Below are 27,998 nucleotides of genomic sequence, written 5' to 3' on the forward strand. Positions count from 1 at the left end.
GGAGACACGCCCCCTTGACATGAAGTGGAAAAGTCCTTGCACACAGTGTCATCACCAGGTGGTGATAGGATTCTTTGGAGAGTAGTATATAACGAAACATTAACACTGCTTTGGAAACATCATTACAACATGGAAATTAGGGGCTATTGGATTTCAGATAAGTTTATTACTGACAGTGTTTGTTTGACTTTTATAATCATGATTATTGCATTGCCACACAAATAATAATATTCACCGTAATTCAGTTCATATATATATATATATCTTAGGGGCGCACCTACTTAACAGTTACAGTGCAAATACGGTACCATAGCCACACTGAAAAATTATAGATGATTATTTGGTCAGACATCTTACCTATTCATCACATTTGACTGAAATTTTGTTTATCTGTCCAATATTTATCAGGTAAACAAGACAGAAAACCGGTAATGTGTGTGTGTGTGTGTGTGTGTGCCTGGTTCGCATGTGTTCAAATATTACTAACGCGTCTGTCCAGTGGTGGGATGTGACACATTTACAGCTACCCTGAGTAGTAACAACCGGTAGCTGGAGGAACAGTAACTAGATGTATGGTGTCCTGCTATAGCTGAACTTTAGTCACGGTGGCTGACGTTAACTGCCCGTATGCCACACCTTTTAAAGATTTTAATTTTGTTCACTTCATGGTAAGTAAAGGGTGGTGCCAGTGATTAACGTTGTTCAGATAGGTGCAGCCGGGGGCTTAAGTTAAACAAATAAAGCAGTTAGCTAACGTTAGCATACCAGTGGCACAGACGAATGATAGCTTTACACCGTGATGTCTACATTTGAATAGTATCATTTAGCCTTATTTTATTGGTCAAGTGTAAGTTTATGTCTAAACCTAATCGAAATCAAGGAAACTCGTATCACGAGAAGACCGTTAGATGAAAACCTGTGACGGCTAGCATTGCTACCGTCAAATTAATTTACTGGCAACTGTTATGATTTTGAAATTAATGTCCGGATGTGATAAGATGGTAAAATGTCAAAATGTGCTTGTTACTGGCCAGGCAAACGTTAACACGTGGTATTCTCCGTACTGTGATAGGTTTAAACATGTTCAAAAGTCAGCAATATCTGTTAGCACATCAGCTAACTTGGGCATACTAACTTCCACAGGCCAAAGACAATCCAGCGGTTTTCCTGATTTTCGAAGCGCCGGTGGAGACTCAGTTGTGGGTTGAAGTGCCGCCCGTCTCCGTGCCACTGTGAACCTGGAAGAGCAACGCCGCCTTGTGACTAGCATCCAACATGACAGGTGAGTAACACCCAACTATTGTACATTACACCTGCTGCACCACCGCTTGAAGACATATTAACAGCTCCCTAAATGTTGAATGTGGGCCAGTGCAGAAAAAGTTCCCTGCTGAGCATGTTAAAACTAGTAATATGAACTGCCTAATTCAAATCCATGATAAATCAAATATCTGCTGATTGTGAAAATGTTTTGTAAGAGAAAGTTTGCATGGGTGTTATAGGTGTGTATGTACATATGTGTGATGTGCCTGTTGTGTGAATTTGCACAGAAATCACTCACCAGACATTCTGCCTGTGTTGGCATCCACTGATGGCTACATTCTTTGAACCTCAAGCCCACTGACTGAATGGTTGTCCCACAGTTCCCCTCTTTCCTTGCTTCTCTCCACCCTCCTATCTCTGTCTTTCTGTGTCTCTCGCCCAGAGAGAGACTTCTGGTGGATAGTGAGGCCCATTGTGTCAGTGAGATGTTTATTAATGAGAGAGGCGCACACAGAGAGCAGAGCTGCTACTGAGGGACTAATCGCTAATCTCTTCGTTAATTCGGTCAACCTGCTGATGTGCTAACATGAATTACTAAGAAGCCTCAAGGCAGGGACATGCAAACTGGTTTTCAGCAGGGACTGCTAGTGAATTTGTGAGTTTGTTCTGGTATCAGACTTAACACAGAAGTTGGGAGTTTTAATTTTCTGTGCAGGCTTCACTGAGGACAAGTGTATCTGTGCTTGTATGTAGTGTTTTATTGCAGTCAAACTGAAGAGTTGTGGATGCGTGAGAGTGAGCACAGGTTTGCATTTAGGAGTTTTTCTGTGTCTATGAAAGAAGCAGTGTGTGTCTGAGTGTGCGTGCGTGCTTGTGGGCTGTTGTGTGTTTGTTTTGCCTGCCATGCCCTTGCCTGCGCCTGATGTCCCGGCCTCTCAGAGGCTGGCACTGGACTGTCGTACCCTTCTGGACCATCGCGTTGGCAAGGGTAAGTGACAACACCACCTCCTCTGTTCTCTCTCTGGCTCCTTCTCCACACGAACAGAGGACTATTTCACAGAAAAGTTGCTTTCTTCTATATGATTCCATGATATCTGACAAAAATATGTCATGGAAACTGCTACTTAAGTTCTGTCTTGCTGATTCCTGTCTTGTTATAAACCAAAGTTGATTGCGCTTATTTAATAGTATGTTGAGGATACTTGAGCACTTGGGTAGGCGACCATTGAAATGAACTCTGGCTGTGACCAGTATTTTGCGCAGGTTGCTGTTGAACAGTTTCAGCTAATTACATGAAATTCTAGTCTAGTTTAGTTTATCTTAGCTAAACCTGACCAGGCTGTGGTGAAATTCAAAGGAAGATAGTGTCTGTCTACTGTCTGGCAACCTAAACACCAGCAGCTATGTTTGAATCTGCCTTTATTAGTTGCCAAAAACCACAATTTTTAATTCATTGAACCAGTTCTGATGTAACCCACTCTCTTCCTCTTGTTCAGTCATTGACATCTGACCACTTCTAATAATTTCTGAAACCACGCTTTATAAAATATTTTAGCTTTCGTACACTGTACACAGTGGTACTATCTTGGATATTTCCAGAAAGGCTGATTGTTCTGCTGGTCAGTCTTGAAAATTCATGCCAGGTTATCTATAAACTGATGCTGGGAATAATGGAAAAATTGTTGAACCGAAAAGGATGAGTAGGCACAAATTACCTCTCGAGCAGTCTGTCATGCTTTACAAAGATCCTCCAGCAACATGAGGTTTGCAGATTCATGCATTAGAACCAATTACGTGAACATCATACCTGGTTTTCATGATTATCATAGTTATGGCTGTGTGATAATGTAGATAAACACATGAATTGATATGAAAGTTCTGCTCCTGTGGTGTGTTCATTGTTGTGCAGGTGAGCCCTGCCTTCTGAGAGATGTGTCAGCTGCTCTACAGTGTTGTGTTTATGCACTATGGCTTTAGAAAATGAAACAGTGAGGAGAATGAGTAAACACTGACATCTTGAAAAGGATAGTATTTCACAGTTTTGCAGTTTTTCTGCACCTTTTTAAAAATGCAAATACCAGTAAACACGGTTATATAATCACACACTTTCTGCAGTCTATCTGCATTAAAAAGGTAACTGGTTAATAAAGTGTTTTTATTTGAGGTTTGCACCAGCCATTGTAGGTGAAAAAGTTTATTTCCAATCGTGACATAATGAAGAAAGAAGAGAAGACAGACATTTTGATGGCAGGCTAGAAAATGGATGGAAATGTAGCAGAAACTTGCATAAGCATAGAAGGAAAAACTGAAAGTAAGTAAAGCAGGAGGCATGCAGAGATTAATGATGGAGGGGAGGGAAGGAGTGCTAGCAGGGGGTGGAGAGAGGGAGAAAGGAGATTGCGTGGGCGGGAGGTCTTCTCCCTCTCTGTCCCTATCCTCCACATTTCCCTCTTAGTCTCTCTCTCTTTCCCTCTCCCCCCTCTTTCTCTGTTTCTTTCTCTGCAACTGAGAGAAAGGATTAGAAGTGAGGTGGGTGTCTTTGTATGTACGCCTGCATGTGAAATTTGCACTACCCCCCCCCCCTTTGAGAAGGAGCGCTGTTGCAGAAGACAAACAGGAAAATCCAAGGTCATCACGGCATGCTTGTCTGTGACGTTGCCTCTCAGCCCCCTTTTGTGTGCGCGTGCATACGCCTGCGTGTGTGTGCGCGTGGCCACTCGGCAGGGAGAGTGTGTGTAATTCATTGCATCGAGCCAGGCTCTGCACCAATCACGGTGTGGCATTCATATGCCTTTTAGCTCTAAGCACACGTGCAGGCATTTATCCCAGAGTGAGCGGTGTGTGTGCATTTTCTGTGCCTCTTTGCACAGCGGTGTGTCTGTATGAGCGATTGAAGCTGCGTTAAGGAAACATAGGCATCTGCAGTGAGAGGCTCCAACATCACGACTGATGTACGGTAAGAATAACAGTCATTTCTTCCGTTGTGTGTTTGTGTGCATATTCCCGACTGTGTAAGCATGTGAGCAATGTGAAGCATCCAGCGTTCAGCCAGTTTTCCCACATTCTACAAACAGGTTTCTTCTTAGCTTTCTTGTCATACACTGCAGCTGTCACTATAGTGTAATGTCTCCTAAAAGCATGTTATGGGAACTTGGTCTCTTATGAGGATACTCTCTGTTAAATAACAGTATTAGCTTTCAAGGAGACACCGCTTTCAAGATGTTTATTTTTGGTAATAGACACATTTTACTTGTATTGTTTCCTCCTGTTGTATTTTCAGTAGGTTGTATTCTCTGCACTTACAATATAGTCAGCTTAACTGTTGTAGTTATCTGTGTGAGATTTAGCTAAGCTCATGTCATAGATGTTTAATTTTCCTGATGTCCTTTTATGGTTTCTTTAGTGTTTTAGGTAGCGTATGTTAAGTTCATGCTTCACTGAAAACAGGAAAAGTAGTACATGTGCTGTTAAAAGATAAAGCTAGGGATACTTTCCTGTCAGATTTTCAGATCACGAGACAATGCCCTCTGTGAAATGTTAGCATTTACTGTTGCTCTGATGTCACTGGGACTTGTTGATATATGGTTCATTGATTAGTGCTAATTAAAATGTGGGCAGCTTTGCTTTGAGTTTGCAAAATATTGATGGAAAAAGGCTTTGGCTAGTTAGCTAGGCTAATGAATTATTAGCACAGACCGTGCACACTGGAAGATGAAGCTCATTTTGGCCTCACTGTGCACCTGCACTGCTGTGTGGAAGCTGCACTCTGGGCTTCAGACCCCTCATAGCCCAGTTTCAGCGCCTGCTTGACTGTGATTCATAGTGTGTCGGATTGGCCTTGTGTCACGAGGATTTGTTGGCAGCTGGGTCTGTATATCAGAGTGTCGGTCGCATTATACCAGCGATGTTCGCTGCCACCCACACTGGATGGAATGTGTGCCGTTAATCTGACTCAGTGTACGTAGATTGATGGCTGAAGAAAATGTATATATGCACATATGCCTCTGCAAAGTGAGCGCACAATATGTATGGGTTTCAGTAGCCCTGAAGATATGTTGTCAATAGATGGGGCTTGTCTTGACAGAGAGAATGGGGGACAAATTGACGTTATGATTATATATGCACTGAATATCTGTCATTCTCTGCATGCCTTAGTGACGACAATCCCATTTCTCCCTAATGCTGTCAGGCTCTTCTCCATGATGATCACCTTTTCCCCTCATCTCCTATGCAGCTCTCCCAAACTCACTGAGCGACAGCTTGTGTGCATATTAGTTGGCTGTTGAATCAGCCTCGCTCATTATTTGTTATTTGCTTACACTCACTTCGCCCCTCATCTTGTGCTCTCTGTGTGTTTGTAGATTCTGTTGTGTGCTTGCATTTCACCGTGTGAATCCACTGTTATAAGATGTTTTGTCCTTCCTTGTTTGCCGATGTAAAAATAGCAGGACTTGGTCTGTCTTCCCCCCTCCCTGCTTATGTAATAACACCCCTGAAGGGCAATATGCTTTGTATCCATTGTGAGAAGTGCCATGTATTTTGCACAGGTATACGTATGTTTGCCTATGTGCTTGTGAGCGTGGCCTGTAAAACCAGTGCTTTGCATGACCCCAGGTGAAGGTGAGGTCTAAATGTGTATTGACAGTTTTCCCTCCCAGTTTCTCTCTCACACACACAAACACAAAGCACATATCCGTAATGTGTTTAATATTCTTGTAGGGCGTCAGAACTATATTTACTCTCTCCTGTCAGCCACGTGACTTTGGGTACAACAGAGCAGCTTTGGGACAGCAGGTGCAGATATGATACTGCAAGATGTGCTGGGCTACTTGTCACACTCCTACCTTGTGTGTGTGTGTGTGTGTGTGTGTGTGTGTGTGTGTTTAGAATTAGTTTGACTATCATAGTCCTGCAGATAAATTCCTATTGTTTTGGCTGTTGCTGCACCTTCATCTTGTGGTGAGGTTGAACTTTTTGATTTGTGGTGTGCTGGTGTTCAGTACTGATGTGTGCGACCCCCTGTGCAGTGCTTGACAGTTTTTGCATATCTACGTGGAGCATTTAAAAAATATTTTAATACACAAACATGTCTTTCAGAGCTATGAATTTTTTGTTTTCCCCTATTTTTCTCACATCAGCATGCAGTTTTTACTCCGCTGTCTCTGTCTCTCTCTCACCCTAATGTGGAAACGTTAAGCTGACATCCTGAGGGAAATGGAGAGTGTAATCTGTTAATGTACCAGCCCATTGTTACAGGGATAAAAATAGCATTGTGATTGGCTGGCTCCTTGCTGTGGTGATTTGAGGGGTGGAGACCCCTCACATGTGTATACATATGCACACTTCAATTCATCCTGCATGGATGCCTCCAATCGCTGAAACAAGTAGATATTACTTCCCCAACTTTGATGCACCAGGTTGCAGCAATGTCCTCCCTCTCTTTATTGTCTTGTTCCCTCTACCAACAACCAGCAATTCATTGTTCCTCAGCTTCGTGCTCTTCAAAGTGTGTGCGAGCAATGTGTAAGTGTGGGTTTATGTGCGAGCGTCTATTGAAGCGTGGAGGAGCTCGGTGTCCAGCCCCTAAATGTGTTGTCAGCTTGCCATGCAGAGTGGGCGGATGTCGTGAGACCCCCTGCTATGTGTGCTTTTCACCGCTGTCTTCCAAATTCCTGTCCACCCACCTTGTTGCTCTCTCTTAGCTTTTTTCACACTAACCCACTATTACCAACACCATAGACACAAAACTAACTTGGCTTATTTATTTATTTTTAAACACAAATTGAATACAACTATGAAACTGCATGGGATTTTTCTACATTTTTAAGTTAAATGCTTGCTAGGAGCAGAATATGTGAATGTTCTATATTGTGGCAGCAGCATTCAGTGTTACATTAACCAGCAGGTATGACATGTCACCTTCACACATCAACAACTGTTTAGATGTATCGTACAATTGGCCTACCTGCTGGCAAACAATGGCAGCAACTTTCATGTCACACTGAAAATGACCTATGAAGATAATTTGCTTATAACTAATTGCAGTGGAAGTGCATATGCCTGCAGCGCACCACAGGAGTATGAAATAATATGTAATTTGCTGCACCCACTGAGCTGTTAAAAATTATTGAGGATATTTGAGGATATTTGTACTAACTACCAATAGCACTACAAAGTTTTCCTTGTAAAACTTCCCTTGTGTTATCTTTTATGTTATCCTCTCAAAAATATCTTTCCTCTGCTGCTGACAGAGAGGACAGGACAGATTTGTACCGGACAGACAAGATGCAATAAGTAGCACTAATCTGTGACTCATTCAATCCACCTCCCCCATCACACTTCCATCTCAGGCTCTATCTTTTCCTCCTTCCCTGCCTCTGTCCCTGTCACTCTTGGTCCTCCACTCTTTCCTCTCTACGCTCGGGACCTGCTGCATTTTCATTAATTCGCTGGTGACTCCTACACTTGGGCCGTGGGCCAATATGGCGAGGATGAGTGACAGAGGTAGAGGGGAGGTTTGGGGGGTGCGGGAGGGAGGGAAGGGGGAGCGGCCTCATTAGTGTTTGGAGTGATAGAGGAGAGGAGAGCACTGCTATGAATAGATGCACAGCTCTCATAGAGAAGCCTGAGCACCAGCAGAGCTCCTGCTGTGGAGTTTAGCAGAACTTTTAGAGAGGAGACAAGCCTCGAAACAGAGGGTCATCTAAGTAGTTAAGACTGCGAGGATGCCTTTTATTCTGTTAAAAGGCTTTTTCAAGGACATCCTGCCTGTACTGACTCCCCTCCTCCCAGGTGTAGGTCACTGATAACATACCACAAGGCTGGTGAATAAAGGGAGCGTATCTTAGAAGAGTGAATTTTATGGCTTTTGGAGCTCCGCGTTTTGTGGTTTAGAGGATGATCTCCACACAGTACTCTAACCAATACAGCGTAAAGGCCACATGCTCGTCCATTAGAAATAATTACCTATGTATGACGCAGAATATGTTCTCTTCATAACGCTCATATAATGTGTTATCATGTTCCTCATTACTGTTTACTGTATACAGCTTTTGTTTCTCATTTGACAGTAAACTGAATGTTTTTTTAGTTTGAGACTGTTGGCTGACAAAACAACAAGCAGTTTGAAAACATAACCATTCTTACATTTTAAAGATTCAACAATTTATCAGTTAATCCCAAGAAAGATTAGTCAATGAAAATAATCGTTATTTGCAGCCCTTTTGTGGGTCATACTGTGAGCACTGCATTGATCACAAGGCATGAGGCCTGTTGTCGCTGGCTGTGTTGGTTAAACAGTTCTTATACATTTCTGGTGGTGCATTAAAAAGATTAAATATATTGTCTTGGTGTCATGAGTTGAGGCAGAATCTGCTATGTATTGGATCCAGTGGATTGTGAGACAGGGGTGGCTGGTAATCTTTTTAATGCCTGGTCAGTATGCTCTCGAAGTGACGCCTCAGTGCCACATCAGTGAATAAGGCTTCAATCTGTGTTAGAGCAAACTAAAATAATGAATAATGAAAGATTTTTTCTTTGGGAGAATAGAAGGAAGGAAAACCAAGCTGGGAGTGAGGAAGGAAGGAAGAACAGAAGAAAAGCTGTTTCTTTGCAGATTGTTTTGCTTTTGTCTATCACACACTGCATTTGTCCTGTCGCTGTTTGAAGTGTCAGGCTATCACATCGTTCATTAGACTTGACTGCACTGCTGACAGCATAATGACCCACTTTTTTGTCGTTACAGTTTGTGACTCCTAAACTTGATTATTTGATGAATGTAGGAATATAATAATTGTTGTAGAGAGCTGTGTGAACAGTTAAAGGATTCATTTTTTGTTTTTTTCTTTTTTAGGTTATCCCTTTTTTCTTCGTTCTCCCCAGGTCCCATTATGACTCACCACTGCTGAATTCCCTCAGCCAATCAGAATCTAGCTCTTGCTGGCTGCCTAGCTTGCCTTCTCCTCAATGCAAAGTCAGAAAAATCATTCTTCAGTTTGTTGCACTTTTCTCTCCAAGGCTGTCTTGATTGCACTGAGACAAACAGAGACAGTGTGTGTGTGTGTCTGTGCCTTTGTGTTTGTGTGTGTTATTATCTGAGTGGCATTGTTGCAACTGTAATTGCCTTGTGACCACATTCTTCCCATATCTGGCCTTCCTCAAATGTCTTTCCTCAGGATTACCTTCACTTAGCTTGCGTTTGTGTGGGGAAATAAAGGTTGTTATTGTACAACAGTGTAGGAACAAACTGTGGAGGTGCTGACAAAGCTTCTGTTTCCCAGAATCCCCATAAATGTGAACATATCTTATGTTTTTAATCTTGGGACTTAGTAGTTTGAATAATGGCATAATGCCAGTACTGACAGCTCTGTTCTTACAGGATATTTTATTTGACTATGGAGCTTTTTGTTCTGATATAGCTAAGGATAGGAGCTCTCTCAGTCTGTCAGGTCTTTCCATGTTAAGCAGCTCCCTCGCAAATTCCTTACTTCACTGCACTTTGGCTGATCATTTTTACCTGTCGCAACAGGCTAGACACAGCTGCACCTAATAAAATGAATGATGCATACATTTTATTTAAGTGTTCCACTTGAATAAGGCTGTAACAACAATAGTGACAAGACTACTGTGAATTGCAGCTTGTTAGCTTACCTATTATTATTTTATTAGCTACAGCTGTGTTTTCCTTGCTGACAAGTCAGTTTAACAATGGATATGATTTACTTCTTTTAATCACTAATTCTTCATCACCAGCTGTGTGAATACAGTATGCTATTAATGTGAAATCTTTATCAGTCGTTATCTTAGAATTACTGTATATTTTACTGTGTATACTATATATCACAGTCACTGCATAGCGATTTTACCTGTACCTACAGTATGTGGTGTCTCTAACCTTTGGAAAAAGTGGCTGAGACGTACCTTATTACTTTGGCTCTTTGTGTTTTCATTTTAACAGACTGACATAGACCAGACAAATAGTGCCACGAAAGAGAAGGGATGAGAAAACAAGACGTTTTACTTGTTTTCCTTTCTTTTTGTTTTTATTGCATTTCTGTCAGTCATACTGCACAAGTCTAATTGACCATCTCTCTCCTCCCTCCCTCCCTTCTCATCTCTCTCGTCCTCCTCAGGGGTTTGTGGTTGTTGCGGGGCTCTCAGGCCTCGGTACAAGAGGCTGGTAGACAACATCTTCCCAGAAGACCCAGAGGTGAGAAGCTCAAGTGACACTTTGTTTCTTTTAGTAATGCTTTGCTTTCCTGTCCTTGATAACCATTCCCCTGTCTTCTACATGATTATGATTTAGTTATGAAGTTAAATGAACAAAAGATAATACACAAAACAGCATCTCCAAAAATGTGAGACATTAGCACTGCACCAGATTTAGCCAGTAGCTTTTCATCTGTAGTCCCTCAGCAGATAAATATAAACACAGTGTTATGATAACATCTTACATTTAGAAGACTAGTGATAAGAAAACTTTGCACCACCTCTGTACATAACTGTCAACTTTAAAGCTGTTGGTGTCAAACCAGAGACTTCATCTTTGCTACCACTCTCTCTGATTAGCTGAGATCTAATACGGATGACTCATAAAGAGAATTAATTTGGGAGGAGAAGAAGGAGCTGATTTGTTGCAGAGGAAACTTTTCATAAGTGCCTCTGTACTGCTGCTGCTGCTGTGACCCACTTTACCTTTCAGATATGTGGCCAGACCTGCAGTACACCAGACATAGTAGTACACACACACCTTCTTTCCCTGGTGTGTGTGTGTGTGTGTGTGTGTGTGTGTGTGTGTGTGTGTGTGTGTGTGTGTGTGTGTGTGTGTGTGTGTGTGTGCGTGTGCGCGCGTGCGTGCATGCATGCATACACACCTGCATATTGTGCTTCCAAAAAAAGGTTTCTAAGTTTGGCTCTAAGCTGCTGCGGTTGCGACTGTAACTAATGGTGTCCCAGCAGTCTGATAATATTTACTCAAATTGTGTCACACTTTGCACACGTGTGTACACATTTACTCAATTTCAGTATTTCTCCCAGATAGTCGGTGGTAATTTGATTAAATATAGGTTATATTCTCTGCATGTGTCTTGTGTACACACAAAACATTCCCACAGCGCATTTATTTATTTATTATTTCTGGCTGTGTGATCAATTATGGATTCTATGACCTGTCATAGGTGGAAAGTACAGGTGCAACTAATGACATTAATGAGTGGCCTTATTTCCACTCAGGTGTGCCAGGAAGCCATGCCAACTGGAAAATCTTAAATTAAGTTCAGCCATGAATAATGTTATAAGTAACACTGGTACTTTTCCTGCTTTATAAAGGCTTGGTCACATTATGTTTCTGTTCAGTGGAATCTGTGAAAGGCCCTGTGGTTATTACTCATTGATTTCCAGCTAATTGTGACTTTTTATGCTGTTTGCCTTCAATGCGTTTTAAGTGGAAAAAACATTATGGTATGGTGGGGTTTTTCCTTGCTCTGCAAAGTTTTATACAGGAGTATATAAATAATTAATTCTTCCAGCCAATCCATCATAACTTTGCAGTCTTACCAACATATTTAAGTTTTAATCAGATTTTATGTTATTTTTTTGTGAGTGCTACTTCATTGACTGCATGTTCCAGCTCTTGTCTGAATGTCGAGGGATCTCAATGAACTCTAGATGTTTTTAGCTCTCCCGTCCCCCCTGACCAAACAAGAGCAGTGAAGTAGGCCAAGGGGGAAAGTAGGAGGTGAAACTTGGTGATCTAGTTATACTCTTGCAATTTTGGTTTTGAGGGTCACACAATACAGTATGCACATAACTGCATTCGCTCAGAGATGTGTATTGAGACCCTAAAACTTTCTTTTCTTCTATATCTTGTTTTTGTCTTTCTCCCCCCCCCCAATCACCCTCCCAGGATGGGCTGGTGAAAGCCAACATGGAGAAGCTGACATTCTACGCCCTGTCAGCTCCAGAGAAGCTCGACCGTATCGGAGCTTACCTGTCCGAGAGATTGTCAAGAGATGTGGCCCGACACAGATACGGGTGAGCATCACTGGTCAATTGCTACTCAAAATAGTCTCTAGAAAAAAAAAAAAAAGCATTTCAGCTGGTAAATCTTTGCCCTGACAAATATTTTTTGTTTATTTTATTAATTATTCAACCATACATTGCCTGACTTAAATTGAACACGACTGAAGCTAATACATTAAAAATCCTGGAAAGAATTTGAGATTGTGTTGGTCTGAAGTGATGGGAAAAGCAGTGCTTGTAATAGCCTTTCGTCAAAGAGATTTACACTGACAGTCCATCAAAGAGCTTAAGATTAATATCCCCTTCATAGTTCTGTCTAGAAGGACACATATCAGATTTATTCTAAATGCAATCTAGACACATTCTTGACCAGTATGGCCGAGTAGGCAGGAGGCAGGTTGGTCTGTTTTTAACAAAAAACTAAACCTGGGCTACAGTGATCGATGGTGATGTTTCTGCACTTACTTTATATGCCATAGAGGGTGTTGTCTTCCATGACTCACAACTGTTACGCCCTGTGATGAGTCTTGCCTGTGCAAACAGCCTGTACAGATTACATTTACACTTGGCACAGTCTCTCAAATCTGTGCAATATGTGAGTCTCTAGAGTTTGTCTGGCAGAGCTTATCACATTTTGATCTCTGCTGATGTGTGCAGTTAAACATTTTACTGTCCATATAAAATATCTAGATACAGATTATTTTGTGGACTAATTCAGATGTCCCTCTGTCACCCTTATCCTCCTCAGGTATGTGTGCATAGCCATGGAGGCCCTGGACCAGCTGCTGATGGCCTGTCACTGTCAGAGCATCAACCTGTTTGTGGAGAGCTTTCTGAAGATGGTGCGCAAGCTGCTAGAGTCAGACAAACCCAGCCTACAGATCCTAGGAACCAACTCGGTGAGTGTCCAAGATTAGATTACTAGTTTCAAGAGTTCATTACATGTTCTGTAGTTTTGCAGATATAATACAACCAAATAAAATCATTCACATCATAAAACTTGTAGTACTATATTGCTTTGTGGAAGAATAACTACTCTTATTTTCAGTTGCAGTTTTTTTTCTTTTGACTCAGTACAGTGTGAACAAAAAACAACACCATTGTGATAATAGACAACTCTAGTAAAATCAAACCAAATGTTCAAATGTACTGTCCAAGTCGATTTGAGGTAGTTTTTCAAAGGATTTACAATTGCATTTTACAGGTAGGAGTGAAACAGAGACGATGTAAATATAATTTAATGAGCGGAGAAACTTGTCTAGTCATGAAGTAAAGTTGTTGTAACAAGAATTATTTAAAAGTTAAGACAGATTGTTTTCCTGATATAAATTTAGATAAATACCCTCATCCTCAAACTGTTCACTGGTCACTAATGTGTTTAATGTGCCTTAGTTTCTAAGCTTTTCTGCCGCATCAAATTCTACCCTTTTCAGTGGATTTAGAGGAATTATCTAATCAAATGTTGACATGGTGCATTTACTTTCCTGACGTGATGGCACAAAGTAAAAGATGTTAACCTTGAGAGGAATGCTGCATTAGTATTTGAGAAAGATCAGAGCTCAGCAAGGAGAGTGGTGGGCAGAGGGAGTGGAAGTGATGAGTATCCTCTGATGTGGGAAGCAGCTATCAGCGCTGTCGGCCAGGTCAGCAGAGGATGCATAACGGGAATCAGATTAGCTGCAGACCACACTGGCAAAGCTCTGCAGTCATCTACGCAGATTTACGAGACATGCTAGCCTCTCCCTCATAATCTTCCTGCTATAATTGTCTTTTGCACACACTTGGGGTTGTGTATTTAGGGCAAAAGAAAGGCCATACGCTGAAGCACTCATGCCCTACACACACTCACATACATGCATGCCTCAGATTTACATTCAATAGATTTACTACAATCAGTAGTATAGGAATTTTGCCATATCTGCTCATTTTAAGCTTTGCATCCAGAGTGCTTGTTGTTAAACATTGTGAGGATATTGATCGGGATTAGTTTCACTGGAATCACTCAATCCTAACACACACCCAGGACAGACAAAAACCCTGAGCTTCCTCACGCATAGAACTACAAAGATATAGATACTGTAATTTCCTGTGTGAACAGATGCTGTAAGTTCACATGGCAGCTACCACATAGCGACTTTGCGTGCACGGTATAGCTCATCAGAAGCAGAGCAGTGTCAGAGAGAGGTGAAAGGAGAGGATTAGAGAGTTTATCACTGCAGGAATGAAGCCTGACCAGGTTTTCTCACACTCTGTTTCACTGACCCTAAGACCTCATGCTGCAGCGCTGCCTCTCACACACCCAGCTCTTCAGCACATCAGCGTTTGGTTTCTCCTATTGTAGCCTTTAGTTGCAACAAAAAATGTTTATAATCTCAGCTCTCCATTGCCTCTGGTTTTAGACACTCTTCTTAAAACTTTCAGTCACATAGTCTGTTTCTGTAGACCCAGAGGTGATACTTAAATACCTGGAAGCTGCTCAGTATTACTGCATTATTATTTAGTAATTCTGGTAGCAGCATCACAGGAGCAGTTATGGGTTCACTTCATTAAATTTGCTCAAGGGCACTACTACATTTAATTTCAGAACCACTCCAAACACTTATTTTGTACACAGGAAATAGATTCACCAGGGACTTTGCATTTGGGTTACTGCACTAGTCCAGCCTGTATTGTTGAATGTGGAATTTATGTGCTGTAATTACCATCTGCTTCACTGAATATTCACTATATAATTCCTGTTAAAGGTAGTATAATTTCTAACTTGATTCTAAAGATATCCAGATCATAATTTATTAATTGTAGTGCGGTGTGAAGCTAAATGTCAGTGTGTTGAAATGGTGACATTTTCCGGCCCAGTGGGAGAGCCCCCCTCTGCCCCGTGCTTTTCACTCTTAATGAGATGTTATGGTGCTACAGCTTGACTTTGGGAGATTCACAATGAGGATTCAAAATAATTTTATGAAAGTGGTTTTAATTAAATCGAAATAAACACAAGCTATCGAGGAGCAGACTTATTACTGTAAATCTCTTGGGTCATAGAGTTTGTGATTGACATAAAAATGTATTTATTTTAATTTTTCCTGTCTCAGTTTGTGAAGTTTGCCAACATAGAAGAGGATACGCCATCATACCACCGTAGTTATGACTTCTTTGTGTCGCGCTTCAGTGAGATGTGCCACTCTAGCTACGAGGACCCTGACATTCGCACCAAGTGAGTAGACAGATGCTTGATTGTACTAGAGGCAGCTTTATTAAGCACCTGCTGTTTTTAGACTACCACTGCATGTGGACGTCTTTCTCATGTCCTCTCAAACAAAGTGAAATCCTTAAAATGCCATCTTTGTCATCTACTGAAAATAGAACGTGCAACATCTTTGAACAGTTAAATATAGCTTTGGAAAAAATAGTAGCCAAACACTGACAGATGTAGACAAAAATATGATTTCCTAAATATACTCATCCATTTATAGAATCGATCAAATGATTTCTGCTGTCTGTGTCTGTGATTGCCGCCTCCAGGATCCGCATGGCAGGTATCAAGGGCCTGCAGGGTGTGGTGAGGAAGACTGTGAATGACGAGTTACAGGCCAACATCTGGGACCCTCAGCACATGGACAAGATCGTCCCCTCTCTGCTTTTCAACCTGCAGAGTGGAGAGCGTACAGAGAGGTGAGTGTTTGCAAAGAAAAACACTCACCTGACTGACTGGGTTCCATATATTGTTGTTTTCTCAGACCTCAGGCAAATACTGTATATTACATAGAATTTTTGACATCACATTATCGCTTCATTTTTTTCATCTTTTGTCCATTTCTGTACTGTGGGTATTGCTGTAGTATTTTGTATTTCAGGTTGTATTTTATTTATCATATTTTACGTGTTTATGTGGTTCATGCTGAAAATGAACTAGAAGCAGAGGATTTTACCTAACAAACAGACTTTGAAACTATTTGGAGTTAAACACTGTGAGTTCTGCAATCAAGTTAAACAACTTGTTAATATTAGGTAGTGTTTTATAGTGACTGACTGATGTACAGATTTACTAAGAGGTGTATGATTATTTTAGAGGATAGTGTCTGTGGTGCTGTCTATGTATTGCATTATACAAGTAGAGGTGTTTCTGTTATTTAGCCTACCCTCATAAGTGGGGTTGTTGCGGTTGAATCAACACTTTTCTAAAACAATTTCAACAAAAACTGAACTTTATAAACTCCATGATGGGAGGATTCATATAGAGTGTTTGTATAAACTGGCATTTTCCTATGAGCTTCAGTTCACAGCAGATAAACATGGCCCTTCTGTTAATATGTCTGTGATTATGACTAAATAGGCCAGGCTGTGCCCACATGTGGTGAGAAAGTTGATGACCCAAAATGGGTCGGTGTTGACCTGCCATTGCCTCCATCACACAGTCCACAGCCATTGTTTTGCAGCCTACTGGTGCTGTTTGTCTTACGTTAGGCCATATTTGTCCTGGCAGTCTAGCCAGCCACATCACCCACATCATTCATCATCATTGTCATCACCAAGCAAACCCACTGACAGCTCTGCTTCCCTCATGGACATCAGTTTGCCCACCTGCAGCAGTGAAGGACAAAAACCCCAGGAGATGGGGAGAAAATGCAAAGGAGAAGGGGGGGCATGAACAGGAATAGTGCAATCAGTGGAGAATAAAAGCATCACAAGGATTGAGGGCTAGACTATGCCAGTGTGAGAGAGATGTAGAGTCTGGAGCCTCCCTTTCTTGGCAATATTCCACATACTGAAATTCACTTTGACGTCAATGCCGAGATCTGAGGTTAGAGGAGCAAAGGGGGAGGGCAGTGAGAAGAACATTGAGAGGCTGGGTGGAGGGTGGATAATAGAAGACAGAGTGATGAAAATGGGGAGGTTATTGAAAGAAAGAGACAGACAGACAGACAGGACACAATCCAGCAGAGAAGAACATTTTCCTGTGAGCTTCCCTCTGCTCTGTGTAAATTATGAGGCCTGCCCCTCACTGTGCATCCTCCATACCTTGTCATTACCAGCCATAAAACCCACAGCAGTCAGTACACAGTCTAATTAATCTCACAGATGGTGCATTTTTCTCTACATTAATCCCCATGCACATGTACAAGTTCATTTAAAGATCAACTTCAGGCACAGTTTTAGCTTCTGATGGTTCATACTAATTTATGTAGTGAGTTTATTCCTGGAGACTTTTTCTAGGTCCTGTTTTGCATGTTATACCTGAAGATGTGCCAGCATTTAAATGTCATGTGTAGTTGCCTGCAAAGATTTTATGTTCCCCAAACATTTTTCCTCCAGACATTTCCTCTGCAGAAAATTTGAACTGAAATGATCCTCATATCAAACATGCATTTTACACACATTCTACACGCATTCTACAGTTTCAAAAACAGCTCCCGTGATTTGTCTGATGAAAGCAGATACAAGGTCAGATTACAGTAGACAAGTGGGCTTTTAGGATGCTGTTAATGCTGATTGCTCCTCATGCGAAACGCTTCCTTGCAAGTTTCCAAGTCATTAGACAAAACTGTGCTGTGAGAGCACAGAGTGAAGTCTCCAGTAGGTGTTTGAAATGCCCTTTTCGATTGGACAAGGGTCAGTGAGAGCGGCTTTGTAAGCATTATTTGTTACTGCCAAATAAATGCGAAACCTTACAACAACAGCTTAGAACTCACCTGAGTTTTCTTCATTAGCCTCTAAAAGAAAATGGCTTCATTAAATTTGTGCCCTTTAAGTTAAACTGATACATTTTGATGACTGACTTTTTTGGTTGGATTTTAGCAAAGTCAGACGAGCTACTCAGGCAGTAAGTCATATTTCCTCCACAGCAGCAGCAGAAGGAGCAGGAAAGATGAAAGAGTTAGGCTGTTAATAAATAATGTCATCATTGGTGGACCACCCGAGGCTAGTCATGACCAAGATAGAGTTATGGCGGAGGTTTTAATTATGCATGAGAACTAAGAAAGGCTGGACCGGCTGCAAGTGTCCACACACACTCGTGTATATGTACAAACTTAGAGACGGATGAGTCTCCAGTGGTGACAACAGATGTGGAATACACAAATATGCAGACACACGACAGCAAAGTTTTCACTGCAGAGGGTAAAGTCACCTCAGGAGTAAAAGCTGCAGTGACACAGCAAACCAGAGTGTTTCTGTGTAAAAAATCAAGCCTGTGTGTAAATGTTATTGAATCAAATTGATTCCAAACTCTTGCCTCTTCCCTCCGTTCTCTCTCTTTCACTGTCTGTACTTCTCTCCCCCTCCCAACTCGCTGTCTCCCTCCCTCTCTCTCCCGCCTCCTCCCTGCTCTTTCGTGTCCTTTCCTTCTCTCCCTTTTCTGCCTTCTTACCTGCATCGCTCCCGACCAGCCGCTCCCCCTCGCCGCTGCAGGCGTCGGAGAAGGAGAAGGAAAGCCCGGTGGAGCTGACGGAGCGCTGCTTCAGGGAGCTGCTGGGACGAGCCGCCTATGGCAACATCAAGAATGCCATTACGCCCGTGCTGATGTGAGACAACCCTGCAAGCTCTTTTATTTTACTAGATCTGTCCTCTGTTTGTGATTTGTGTTTGTTTTTGACGTAGTGACTAAACCTGAAGGGGGGATGCATCTCAGGACACTACTGCGGCATTTTTAGCTTTACTCTGATTTGCCTGAGGGGGCACAAGGTCAATGCAAGGTTGTTCTTGACTATATGTGAGTGAATGATTTGCAGATGGGAGATTTTGGTTGTATAGTACTGCATTTATGTTGAGGTCTGCCTTGCTGTTATAGTTCTTTTCTGACAAGACACTGCTACTCCCTGCTTTTTCGCAGCTCTATTGTGCCTCTGATGTCAACGCTTTTATTTAACTTTGAATGTCTCAGAGCCTGGTCCTCTGTGAGATTATCTATTTAGTTTTAGTCGTCTGTCTCTCTGTACCTTTTGCCTCCTGCATCTCTCTTATTTGAATCAGTTGAGCTCTACTATTCTTCCTGAAATGAAGTATTTTATTTGTCTCAACCTTTTTCTTTCACTCTGTGTGCCTGCATCTCTCTAAGCATTACATTTGTTAATGTTTGTCTGTTGTATATCTATCTGTCCCTTGTCCCACTTGGCTTTATTCCCTGCATCTCAGCTAGTACTTGTTGTCGTTCCTGCTTTATATTTCCATGAAGGTGTGGTTGGAACAGTGGGCTACCTATAATGTTAATTTCTTATTAGCAGTTAAGCCTACATGAGCTCAGAATTACTGAAAAAATACAGTAGATAAATTGTGCTGACCAGCACTTTAACATGTATAAAGTCCTTGAAGGAACTGGCGAAGTGGACCTGAATAACAACATAAAAAGCCAGCAAAAATACAATGGAGTGGAGTTGAAGAAAATACCATTTCAGGGACTTTTTAAGCCTACAATACCTTTATTGATGCATTGAGTTTTATACTCCAGAATTCCTCAGAGTGAAACTCTACTTACTGTTTTTTCTAATGCAGCTATATATTATTACTTTTTCTTCGAACACTCTTGATCCATCTATTTTCAACTTTCTCTCGATTTACCCTTCAATTCATCTCACTTGATGTGTGCTGTGTGAGATCAGCTCTTATCCATCCATCACTGTCTCAGCTTCTGTCTGCTTCAAGCTTTAGTAATTTATGTCCCTGCCTGTCATTCTCCATACATAAGGACACTGCAGTTCAAACAACTGTTCAGTTGCAGTCACCTTGATCATGTTTGATGGATGTTGTGGTCCTGATCATTGCCATTGATTGAGTTTTTTCTTTGTTGTTGTTGTTATTTTATTGCACTTTTGCCCCTTATAGAAACATCCTGGTCTCATTTAACTATGAAAAGCAGAATTAAATTCTTTGTATCTACAAATTCTTTACAAATCTTGATTTTGCCTCCATATATTTTAATTTCATGAGCTCCTACATTTTTCTATGAAGACAGTATAAATGTAAAAAACACATACTGAGACTTGATGGCAGGGCTTTTTGGAGAACTGTTAATCTCTCTCTCTCTCCATCCCTTGCTGCTCTCCATCACTCCTGGAGCTGTGTAATTACATCTTCTGTATCCTCCCCGTCCCTATCCTCCTGTCTGTGTTCCCCCAGGCACTTAGATAACCACTCTCTATGGGAGGGGAAGACCTTTGCAGTGCGTTGCTTCAAAATCATCATGTACTCCATCCAGGTGAGCAATACAGTGCCTACAAATCCTCTCAAGACCTCTTCCTCACCTCCTTTTTCCTCTTTCTCTTTCCCTCTCTTGCAAGTCCAAATGGAATCCAGAGACATTTTGTGCAATTTACACAGTGCCATATTTTGTCTTTGTAAGTGATTACTACACTGTTTAGGGGCAGACTGTCATAACGTGCTCCAATATTTATGGAGTTCTTGCTGATTTACAGACGAAAATAGCTATATAATATATATAAGAGCTGAACCCTTCTCCTCCCAGCTGTGGTTCATTTTGGACCTGAATGAAATATGCAAGTCAGTGAACTGCTTTATCTCAGTCCCACAGCTTTTAGTTTGCTACCTGGTTGAATGACTTAATTTACCAGTTTTCTTCCAACTCTATTTCTCTCCCTGTCCTTACTGTGGTTTCATATTCATTCCTTCTTCTGCTTCCTTTTCAGTCCCAGCACTCTCACTTGGTAATCCAGCAGCTTCTCGGTCACCTGGACGCTAACAGCAAGAACTCGGCCACAGTGCGAGCTGGGATAGTGGAGGTTCTGCTGGAGGCAGCTGCCATCGCAGCCAGCGGCTCTGTAGGTGAGCTATATGTACACACACACATACATACATACATACACAAAACGGCACTGGCTGACATTTTTCATTTTGGGGTGAACTGGTGTTTTGATTATTCACTGTTTGTGTATGCAGGTCCCACAGTTCTGGAGGTTTTCAACACCCTGCTGCGGCAGCTTCGCCTCAGCGTGGACTACGAGTTGACCGGCTCCTACGACGGCAGCACCAACATTGGCACCAAGATCATCAAAGCTCACGAGGAGAGGCAGCTCCAGGAGGCTGTTATCAGGACCATTGGTGAGTCTGTGTGTTTTGGTTTATGTGAGAGAGAGTGAGGGGAGTGTGAGAGGCTTTTTAAGGCTCAGATTGTCTATGGTGTTTATGTTTATCTTGTCTGCATTCATGCCTGTGTGTGTATATGTGTGAGTTTTTCCTTCTCTCCAAATCTGATGTTTATCTGTCTGTTTCTTTCCCTTTCAGGTTCATTTGCCAACACTCTGCCAACGTACCAGAGGTCAGAGGTCATGCTCTTTATTATGGGCAAGATCCCTGTGCCTGGGGTTCACCTTGCTCTTCCATCCACAGGCTCTGGGTAAATTATTCTTACATTTCAAACCTGACCTCATTCTGTCCCTCAGTTAACAATGCTTTCTGATTTAGGCTGTAAAGACGGAAATTTTAACTGAATGTGCTTTTTCATCCCCAGGCATGAGGGTACCAGGATGATTCAGGTTATGTTACTGAAGTCCTTGGTCCAGGTAGGTCCTAATCCTTATATTGTCATCATTAACTTAGACTAAAACATGTTTCTTTATAAAGTTTGAAGCAGGACACGAAAACTCAGGTGGTTACTATCACTTGTTTTATTTTTACATCAAGAGAATTATAAAAAGATTAGAGATGAGAAACAAAATGACAGTTGCAGATCATACATCAAGGATCAGTGGCAGGATTCATCAGTGCCTTGCTAGGTTGATATAATAGTGCTTGTAGCTGTGTTTATCATTGTGTGTACAAGAAGTAAATTCAGGTCAATCAGTCAGTGGTACACTTCACTTCACAAGAGCTGTACTCTGTCTCTTGAGAAAGTAATTTATACAAACCATGTTTATTTTGAATGTACTCTTGTGGTCTAAAAGATTTTTCCTTTCCTTTCATATTTTCATTGTCTCTACATGGCTTCACATTTGTCTTCTTATCAACTAAGGAATGTTTGCACAGCAAGGATATTTTTCTAGTGATGTAATTTTTACCAAAGCAGAAACATGTACTTTAAACACATCCATGATGCTGCTCATCATCAATTTTGTGGTGCTTAGATATACAAGTAGCCAATCAGAAGTGAGCCTCTGATCATATCTTAAGAAATGATTTGTAGCTTGCATGCTATAAAGGCCAAAAAGCACAGTCCCACTGTGTTCAACTTTAATTTTCATCACGTGTTGGAAGATTACAAATCCAAAAATGTGCTTATTGTTCTCTCAGGTGACAGCAGGTTTCCAGACCACCAACATGCTGACGGCACTGCCCAGCTCTTTCCTGGAGCCGTTGCTGTCCTTCTCTCTAACTGAGGATCCAGAGGTTCGACTGCTGGTGCTCCAGATCCTTCTCAGTCTCATCGACCGGCACGACAACAGGCCCAAGTTCACCAACATTAGGTATTAGGGCATGTCTGTAGGAATGTGGTAGTTTTGTGTCTGTGTACATTGTCTGGCCTCAGTTGTACTGCTTTTAAAGCTCAGGCGGACTAATCTGCCTGAGTGACTAATGTGTGCTTCAGTTACAATTTCTGTGTTCTGTTGTGCCTTCTCTCTGCGCAGCATCATCTCTGACATCTCTGTGCTCAAGCTTAAAGTTGACAAGTGTTCCAGACAGGACAACTTATTCATGAAAAAGGTACATTTAAGTCTTTGAATTTCATATCCCAGCAGTCTACTATTTTTCTGCTTTTCCTATTTTAAATTATGTTCTCATACTTTTGCTCATAATTAAATGGATAATTTCTCACACAACAACATTTGACTTGCTAATGAAAACTACTTAGCATAACAGATTATGCAAGTTCATATTCACACCAAATGTTTCTGAACAAATAGATATTCACATTTGCAACATAACTGCTGAAAAACTGCAGTACTTTAAGTTCTCCCTGTGGGTCCTCCACTCTCAGCACGGCCAGCAGCTGTACCGACACATCTACTTGGGCTGTAAGGAGCATAGCAGCGGTCGGCAGCACTACGAGACCCTTTTCGCTCTGTTGGGCCTTCTCAGTGTGGAACTGGCAAATGAAGAGGTAGTGGTGGACCTCATTCGCCTGGCACTGGCATTGCAGGTACTGATGCACATGCATTCAGTCAAGTAATAATTTATATTTAATTTATATTTTAAATATGAGTGCTAAAACTAGCAATAAATAAACATAAAAACTAATTTAACAATGCAAGATGAAGAATCAGATTTCCTTTGCATGCATTTAAGAAAGGTATAATGGAGGTTATTGTGAATTTGAGTGCCAGAGTTTATCAGGTATTGTGTTTTACAGTGCTGATGTCTCTTTGTGTCCCGTGCAGGACCTGGCTCTGTCCACCGACGAGGCTCTGCCCATTTTTAACCGCTGTGCTGTTCATGCCCTCGCCGCCGCCTACCTCAACCTCATCTGTCAGCTTACCACCGTCCCAGCCTTCTGCCAGCACATACACGAGGTCTGGACTCTGGCTTCTTTGTGTTTATATGTGTGTGTCTGTGTGTCTGAGAATCAGTGTTAATAAACTGCCTTTCTCTTCTGCCCTTCAGGTAATTGAGGTCAGACAGAAAGAAAGCCCCTACCTTTTGCCTGAGGATGTCTTCATTGATAATCCTAAGTATGTTCCATCCACATTCAGTTGTTCTTTCTCCCAAACCAAACCAGTATTGAATTTGATATGTAAATATTTAGTACTAGCAGTGAGTTACTGCTCTCTACTAAATAACCTCTCCCTCTTTCTTCCCAGGCTGCCTTCCTCACTGGAGAAGGTAGAAGGGGACGTGTTGTTCCTCCAGTCAAAGATCACTGAGGTCCTTGGAGGTAGTGGTTACAACACAGACAGACTGGCTACGCCTTATGTCCCACAGTATACAGGTACAGATAAATCCCTTGTGTTTTAATGTAGCAATTGGGGAGTTAAAAGTCAGCTGTAGCAAAGTGGAAAAATCTTCCAATGATTTATGTGCTTTGCTCTTCAGGTAAATAATAGTAAATAATGATCATGTCTATTGGCTTGCCAGTGTGGTACAACTTTAGCCCAGGTGCTTTATCAGTTCCTGAATGGAGATGTTACTGCTGAACTACTCCCCTGGAGTTAGTGAGGATTTAGTGTTTCACTGAAGGACACTTCATCAGGCCAGCCCTGGGGTGTGAACTAGGATCACTGAGCTTGAACCTTGAGTCTTAGTCTGTCTGCAGTTTCCATTTGGGTTCATTTAGTTTTATCTCCTCAATAAATGCGTTAAAATGTGACAATTTGTCATTTGTTTTGCATCATTTTTTAGAGATAAAACAAAATTTGCTCTCTCCTTCCAGATGAGGACCGTCTGTCCAAGAGAAAGAGCATCGGCGAAACCATCTCGCTCCAGGTGGAGGTGGAGTCCCGAAACAGTCCAGAGAAAGAAGAGGTAAAGGCACAGAACCATTTACAACAATTTTATGGTCTCGGTATATATGGCTTTGTCACTGCATCAAAGTGTTTTTTGTTTTTCTGTCCTGCAGAGGACACCAGCGGAGGAGATCACATTTGAAACCCTGAAAAATGCCATTGGTGTGTCCAGTCATTCTGGTTTTAAAGCATTTATAAAATTACACATTTATCATCACAGCATCACCGTATTTCTGTGCTTGTTTCATAAAACTTTCTATTGAGCTTTAATTAAAATAACAGACTGGAAACAGTGGAAATAAGCTGCTGAAGCATGATTGCAGTGATAGTAGCGATTTCCCCTCAGCATTATTGAAATGAAAGTGTTGTTTCTGCCTCCCTCTAGTGGACAGTGTGGGTATGGAGGAGCAGGAGAGGGAGCGGAGGAGACAAGTGGTGGAGAAGTTTCAGAAGGCCCCCTTCGAGGAAATAGCTGCCCACTGCGGTGCCAGGGTACATCAGAAATATTTTTCTTTTATTCATATTATTATTTAACTGTTTTTCTCGGGTCAGCTTCTCACTATTGTCTAATATGATTTATTCTGTCCTGTCTAGGCCACTCTACTGCAGAGCAAACTAAATCAGATCTTTGAGATTACAATCAGGTGAGAAACAATGTTCAGGGGTATTTAAATAGAACTGTATTTGTTTGATAATTTTGTAAAGTGCAGTAATGACATAGATGGCAGTGATACTGACTAAGTGGATGGTGATGATGCTTTTGACTCATGATGACGACTCTGACACATTTCCTCTTCACACTCAGACCCCCACCCAGCCCATCTGGAACCATTTCATCAGGTTATGGTCAAACTCAGAGTCGATCTGTACCAATCTACGAGATGAAGTTTCCTGACCTTTGTGTTTACTAAACCAGAGAGTTAACAGCAACTTTCGGAGAACTACTGAACACAAAAGGAATTTGGGAGATGCAAACCGATCTTCACTGTAAAGGCATCTTGACCGTGGAACAACTGCAGTTGTTTGAAGCCAACTAAAGAACAAGCCACTTTATGATTACTTTCTGATTAACAAGCTGGCTAATCAATACATGCAGCAGTCAAAGAAACTTTTATTTAACATATTCCCTTCAGTTCTCCTTAAATGTCTGTAAAAACTCCACTGGTTGGATTTTTAAGTCACACATTGTCAAGAACTGTGAGGGAAAAATGTTGTGACTAACTGAAAGTTATCTTATTGGCTTTAGAATGAATTGACCTGTTGCATGTCCTGTAACTGCTAATTCTTTGACATTCTTATGTCCCTTACAGGGTGCCATACTACCCTTGATAACAAAATTAGTCCAATCATTCCTGTTTTCTCATGACATTTAAATTGTTTTTTTTTTTTTAGGCCAGGAAGGGTGTATGTGAGTTAGATGCATTTTAATTTACTTTACAGCGTATTGTTGTGTATGTTTGACTGAAATATGGATCGATATATTCAAATATAAAACTATTCCTCGCCATCTCCCACGATACTCAGCTCGTGAGCATCTGTCCTCAGTGTTTTAACGCTTCACCGCTTTTTATTTTGCCTTTTTAGCATTAGCCAAAAGTGCTTTTTCTTTCATGACGGGCATTTATTTCCTGCACCTACTTTTTATTTTACTTATTATTTTTTATGTTTTTAGCTGTGGTTTAAATGAAAGATTTATCTGCTGATCTGTGTGCTGTCCTCCAAAGTGAGTGTGCCTTAGTGGTGACTCAAGTTCAAACATACACAATGCGCCACAGTTGTGGCCACACCAAACGTCTGAAGATCTGACGTGTTTACCAGATCAAACACTAGAATAATAACTAAGGATCCTTTATTTTTCTCCCTCCCATATAAATGTGTATATACAGAGAAATATATAAATCTTTAAGCTGATGTACAGAGTAGGGATGTTCTTGTGTTTGTATATATACTGTATATTAATTCTAATTTTTGACTGCCACTGCACTGACTGTGTCCATAGATAAGAAAGAAAGCTACTTAGTTAGTATTCAGTTGTACTTTTTGTTAGGATCTCAAATATGTAACCAGCAACACATGAATTGATGAGGGTCTGAACAGCCCACAGGAGAAATCTGCATCATCTCGAGGCCAGTGGATCACACTAGTGAAGTATTAATGAGCCCATCTGATAAAATCTTGCTAGAAAAACAGGTTTAAAAGTTATTTTCTGTTTTTGAGTCAGGTTTTAGCAGTCATCCTGACCTGCATTGTCACCATTACATCCTGAGTCCTGCTGCACTCTATTTTTACGCCATAACTGCTACTGCGGCAGCCTCCCAGCATTTTTTTTTTTCACACAGCAAGATTTAAGTCTAAAAGCCATTTTGTGTGTTCACAAACACACACACAGGTATTAAAAAAAAAAAGAAACAAAGTATAATGGCAATAATTTGGCACTAGCCTGGCTAACACGGCCCCAACTGTAGGTAGCAGATCCTTTCGTGTGACTTTAAATCGTACCTTCTGTTGTTGTGGTGCTGTGATGGTTCAGTTTTGTGTCGTTTTAAGAGACTGCCCCTCCCACTCCTGCGCTTCTATGAACTTAACTGCATCGGGCGTGGCACTTGTTGCAACCGTCTTGTTTGTTGTGAACAATGGTGTCCGGCTTGTTCTCGATTGTCATTTGTTACCGTCCAGTTGGCTCTGTTTGTTTTATTATTATTATTAATATTTTTTACAGCGTGTTGTCTCATGTATATTTATGTCCACACATGCCAGTGTATCAGATCGTCTGATCATGTTTACCCCTCTGTCAGTGCAAATGTGTTTGTGTGCGAGTGATTGTATACGTTGGCGTCTGTGTATGAACATCCATGCAGATGGATGTCTTTATCCTCATTACCCAAGACCAAACTCATCAGACACAGTTTACAGTTTTTGTCCAGTGACTCTTTCCACCACGTTAATGAAGAACAAGCTACGAGCATTGTGCAGCTGTCTAAACCTTCCAGTGACACCGTGTAAAGTCTTTTCCGCATCTTGCAACTTCGCAGTGAGGACCTGTAAATCTATCGAGTCTGCTTGTTGTCATTGCATAGTGCATATTAACAGACGGTAATCCAATCTTACTTTTGTCATTACATGTCTGGTTAATAGATCTGTTTACAATGTAGTGCTGTAGGTCAAATCTATTCATTCTGTGAACTTTGCACTTTAAAAACTGGATTACCTAGTGACAAAGGCAGCTTTTACATGGAGAAAATGCCTTATGAGTGTCATACCTGACTTTGCATGCTAGTGATGTTGCTGTGTTGTACAATAAATTTGTCTGTAAACATAAAAGGTCTGATCTGG

At 41.3% G+C, this 27,998-nt stretch overlaps 1 protein-coding gene across 5 annotated transcripts; it reads left to right on the forward strand.

The window, feature by feature from the left end:
* The first annotated feature begins 89 nt into the window (after positions 1–89).
* On the forward strand, positions 90–27,986 carry LOC108895623 (protein EFR3 homolog B). 5 transcript variants are annotated; one of them, XM_018694509.2, is made up of 23 exons: positions 90–668; positions 1,144–1,282; positions 10,395–10,471; positions 12,167–12,294; positions 13,031–13,181; positions 15,372–15,493; positions 15,802–15,951; positions 18,666–18,800; positions 20,392–20,470; positions 20,919–21,330; positions 21,514–21,625; positions 21,740–21,791; positions 22,519–22,691; positions 22,854–22,929; positions 23,204–23,365; positions 23,604–23,735; positions 23,827–23,894; positions 24,024–24,151; positions 24,593–24,684; positions 24,779–24,827; positions 25,051–25,157; positions 25,260–25,309; positions 25,471–27,986. In XM_018694509.2, the coding sequence occupies exons 2-23, from the start codon at positions 1,276–1,278 to the stop codon at positions 25,574–25,576; spliced, it is 2,568 nt and encodes an 855-aa protein (XP_018550025.1). In that variant the 5' UTR covers positions 90–668; positions 1,144–1,275; the 3' UTR covers positions 25,577–27,986. The 5 variants fall into 5 exon arrangements, with proteins under 5 accessions (XP_018550025.1, XP_018550026.1, XP_018550027.1 ...); XM_018694510.2 differs by lacking the exon at positions 90–668 and adding an exon at positions 702–847; XM_051071872.1 differs by lacking the exons at positions 90–668; positions 1,144–1,282 and adding an exon at positions 4,369–4,495 and having other exon boundaries at positions 20,919–21,054; positions 21,169–21,330.
* Positions 27,987–27,998: the final 12 nt, after the last annotated feature.

This window comes from Lates calcarifer, linkage group LG7_1 (assembly GCF_001640805.2).
Source record: "Lates calcarifer isolate ASB-BC8 linkage group LG7_1, TLL_Latcal_v3, whole genome shotgun sequence".
Taxonomy (NCBI): Eukaryota; Metazoa; Chordata; class Actinopteri; family Centropomidae; genus Lates; species Lates calcarifer.